Genomic DNA, 4,583 nt, shown 5'->3' with positions numbered 1-4,583 from the left:
TTTGGAGCATTGCTTTGGGTTGAAACTTGAGACTAGAGTGAAAGTTTTAAAATGTAGAAACGACAAGAAGAAGTTCAAAGTATGATTCTCTCTCTCTCTCTCTCTCTCTATGTATATATATGAGCTCCAAATTTGGATTAAAATGTGGAGTTAAAATGATTAGAATATGAACTATATATCTAACAATGTAAAAACTGATTTGCGATTCACTTGTAAAGAAGATATTAAGTGGCATATATATATAATCATCAAATTATAAAACTTAAAACACATAATTTTCGCAGTGTATATCATCAATATATATGCCTTATACAAGCTCTACATATAAATATAACTGCTGATACGCTCACGATGGAAGACATATTCATAAATTAAAATCTACCCATTCTAGTAAGAAAAGTGAAAGTCTACCAATTTTAGGGTTTCAGTCGATTCTGAGAAACCATAAGTCCTTGATGTCTACATGAGAGAGTGTTACATAGAGAGCCAAATCTATAAGGGATTGCTAGTGGATGAAGAGCTGAAACGGGAAAGATCTGTCCATGCAGTTCCGCCCCAGTACTCATCATTTCCGGGAACTCCCAAAATTTGCTTTGATAAATTCAGTTCTTGCTGGTTATTACCATCCATTTTCACTGAAGCCATCTGGGTTGCTGCCGAGCTTGAAATTTTAGGTCCGCCACCGTGACCCGAGGGTTCAACACCTACAGTTTCAAATTGGTATAACCCGGAAGAAGATTCCAAGCCCCCTAGGAAGGGAAATTGCGGCGCTTGTTGTAGCCGCCAATGTTCCCAACCAATCATACCTGGAGCAGCGGTGGCACCCCCACTCCAAGTACTTGCTATTTGAAAACTTAGGTCACTTGGTCCACCAACTGGTGCTGAAATTGTCCCATAATTCAACCCAAAATCAGTAAGATTATGCAAAGGAGACATGAACCTGAGTGGAGGAACCTGAGTTCCAAGGCCTAAAATATCAGTGCTTCCACTACTCTTTGAAGAACTAGAAGCTGTTTGCCTGTCATCGGTGACCGCAGATTTCGAGCTACTTCCTTTGCTTCTTTTGTTCCTACGGCATCCACCTCCGACCGGAACATTTCTTAAGGCACCTCCTCTAGTCCAGTACCTTTTACAAGTTCTGCAAAAGTGACGAGGCTGTGTGAGATTATAGTTGTTGAAGTAACAAAACTTTGTGTTTGTTGATTCACATCTTGGGCATTTTAATGCTGCTTCTGGCATATGTATGTTCGCCAAACGAGCTCGATCGGTCATTGAACCGGGTCGGATCGAGCCAGCTCCACCTCCTCCTTGTGGTTGTTGAGCTGGTGGTGGTTGTGGAGGTCCTGGAGGAGGAGGAAGCTGATGACCGCTTGTGCTGCTACTAGGACCGGCTTGATGATTTGTATGCTGTTAAAATACAAGGAAAGCAAAAGAAATCAAATACCTAGTATATTCAACAAGATATTAACCAAAAAAAAAAAAAGGTAACAAGAAGAATATATATTTTTTAGAATTTTTGCTTTTTTTTTGTCAAGGAAAACCATGTTAAGAAATTCAAAAAGGAAATCATACATGTTGCCAGTGGGGTGGATCAAGATAAGCAGGGATGGAGGAAAAAACCATGGTTTTCTTGGTCTTCAATTTCCTTGCGTAAAGTTTTGTTGCGTCTGTGTTAAGATGATAGTGGAGAATCACATCAAACAAAGAGAAAAGGAAAAGAGAAAGAGATGTTGAATGAAGAGAGAAGCCAAAGATTTATAGGAGGGACCAATATATATACTTTATAATTAGTTACAGCATATATAATGATTGTGTTACCACATTAAATGTTTATTTTTAATGATTAAGTGATGTCGTCTTGTCACGAAATATAAAATTTTCATTTATAACTAACTATATATATTTATCTCAATAAAAAAACTTGTATATTAAGAGATTTTCATATATCTTTTAAGGGTTTTTTTTTTCACTTTTATATAATATAAAATTTAATTTTTTTTTATTATGTGTATCGAAAAGTTATTTTGAAGCATACTTTTTTTTTAGGAATACTTGAATATCCATTTGTAATTTTGTTTTGAGTTTAGTGTAATTATCAACGCCACCAACTTTTTTAATTATTATGATATGATTATTATAATTTGATATTTATATGTTTCAAGTTTATAGTAAAATATTTAAAAATTAAACGATATTAAATTAATTTAATTTTGAAACAGTTATAAATAATCTTAAACCTTAATTTCGATATTTATCAGTGTCAAGTTGTGAACAGAAATTTTTTTAAAAAAATTAACAACATAATCAAAAAAAATTTTAGCGAAACAAAAGTTGAAATAAAAAAATAATGGGTGTCGAGTTTTATATAAAAACCCAACCAGAACCTTAAATTTAAAACCTATAAATAGGCAATCATATTTGCTAGTTTTTCATAGAAAACCAAACCTAATCATTTTCTATGTTCTACCCTATACCTTATATAGCTAAGTACCTTTAAATTACAATTTCCAAACATATTGTAATGACTTCCCAATTATTGAAATCCGAACAAAGATATGTTTCTCAAGATGCAACAACATTAGAGTATCCTCTTGTGGCTCAACTTCATGGTAATATGAATATAGGTCTTCCTAACTAGAGAACCATTCTCAATTAATAGACATCGATTTCTATCATGCAAGTCAATTTAGGATAGTTGCTTGCATTTTCTATTTCCTATTCGCTCTAATTGAACAATGGGGACAATAAACCCATACATTTCATCTCTTATGAGGCGAAGCAACAAAAACATTAGAATATGTAAAGTTGTTGATGGGGCCTCCAATGTACGAGCGTCTTGTAATGGAATTTTTTAGCACAATCTAGAACAAGTCTTTGTTGAAGCGCCCAAGATAGGTACTGGCCTTCCATCTAATTTCAAAGGGTTTTGGGTGAAGTTAGGCTGGTTGAAGAGACGATTAGAGTATCTCTTAAAGAATCCAACACCTGTAGATATTGATCATTATGACTGAACATGCGTTCTTATAGCTTGATTAGAGGTGTGCTTATGCCAAAAATGTTAGGCAACATAAGTCATGACATATGCCTCCTATTGTTATCAAATTTTCAAACGGTTGGCACATGTAGTTGGGGTTTTTTCATTTTGGCTTACTTATATAAGGCATTGAGATTTTACGATCATGAGGTTGTAAAGTGGAAAACAAGGAAATGAATGGTACCATTGAGATTTTACAATCATGAGGGTCCTATCGAATCCTGTTTATTGCACCTGCACCTTTTGAACTTTTCAATTTCCCTTTAGCTAAAAGGTAAATTTCAAACTATAAATCCTAAAATGCATTACTTTCTAAATGTTTATATATGTATTCACATTTTGTAATTTAATATATGGTCTAGTTGTCGTGACCATAGTTAACATATTGGAAAGATGATTTGATATGAATATGAGGAGCAATTGATAAGGGACCTAAAGATTTAATAAATTGTATTCGATGTGGTCGATTTCGTTTACTTTAATTAATACCACCTCACAATGGAATTAAAATTCAATATATATATTTATATTTTGACAATTTGCGTGGATGTCATACCAAGCGAAAGAGATTGTAGCCATACGATTGTAAAAGTTATTACAAATACATTAAAGAAATAAACAGTAATGTAAAATATTGATTTAAATTACAAGATCGAACCAAAACAATATAGATATATATATATAAAATATGAAAAACAGAAATTGGAAATAAAACTGAATCAAAATTGTGTAATCATAGGTAGGCAAAAATCTAACTGATAATTGAGGCATGTTTTCGCAGTTTCCTCAAAGACAAATTTAGCCGCTCCTTTGGTACTGGAGAAACGTTGGTCGACTGTCTCCCAAGATACAACAATGAGATGAACACGGCAGTAGCACGATTCTAGTGATCAATGAACTATAGCCTAGCTTTCTTCTATCATCGAAAACAAGTTTGAAATATGCAGCAAAAAGATCTCGAAATTATTTTAAGGAAAAATAGAGAAAAAAATCAGTGTGTATTTTCTCTTACAGTAAATAAAATATTCAAAATGAAAGAACATTTGGAAATTTTTTAGTAATGGAGCCATTAACATCCGTAAATTAAGGAGCCATTAAAAACCCAAACTAATGTCTGAATTAAATGAACCATTACAGTCAATTTAATATTTATCTTTTTAATTCCAAATAGAATTTGAAGAGATAAGTTGGGCTAAGATATTTGTAAATCTAGAAGGGCCCAATCGGTCCGGACATTTCGCGTCGCCCACGTCATGTAGGTGCACCCCCAACCCCGGCGGGTTTGGATTTGCACCCCCCTGCGCATGAGGTAGAGCATTAGCTTAGTCATTCAATAACCACCAAGTTGGATCATATATATAAACATATTCCACATTTCATATCTAACCAATATAGAACTAAGCTTTCCATTTTCCTCAACTTGATTGACAAGTGGCTTACTTTGAGCATCAATTTCTCATTCATCACTCAACCATTTTGAGCATATGATATACCATTATAAAGGTCTCATGGGGTAAAATTTAAAATCATAATTTTATGATTCAAATCT

At 33.6% G+C, this 4,583-nt stretch overlaps 1 protein-coding gene across 1 annotated transcript; it reads right to left on the bottom strand.

Moving 5' to 3' along the window:
* Positions 1-213: 213 nt before the first annotated feature.
* Positions 214-1,774, bottom strand: LOC107899303 (dof zinc finger protein DOF5.1). The gene is made up of 2 exons (XM_016824980.2): positions 1,573-1,774; positions 214-1,407 (listed from the first exon to the last, which is right to left on the bottom strand). Exons 1-2 carry the CDS (start codon positions 1,621-1,623, stop codon positions 493-495), a joined length of 966 nt encoding a protein of 321 aa, XP_016680469.1. The 5' UTR covers positions 1,624-1,774; the 3' UTR covers positions 214-492.
* Positions 1,775-4,583: the final 2,809 nt, after the last annotated feature.

This window comes from Gossypium hirsutum, chromosome D04 (genome assembly GCF_007990345.1).
Source record: "Gossypium hirsutum isolate 1008001.06 chromosome D04, Gossypium_hirsutum_v2.1, whole genome shotgun sequence".
NCBI classification, from domain to species: Eukaryota; Viridiplantae; Streptophyta; class Magnoliopsida; order Malvales; family Malvaceae; genus Gossypium; species Gossypium hirsutum.
This window is presented reverse-complemented; position numbering and strand designations above follow the sequence as displayed.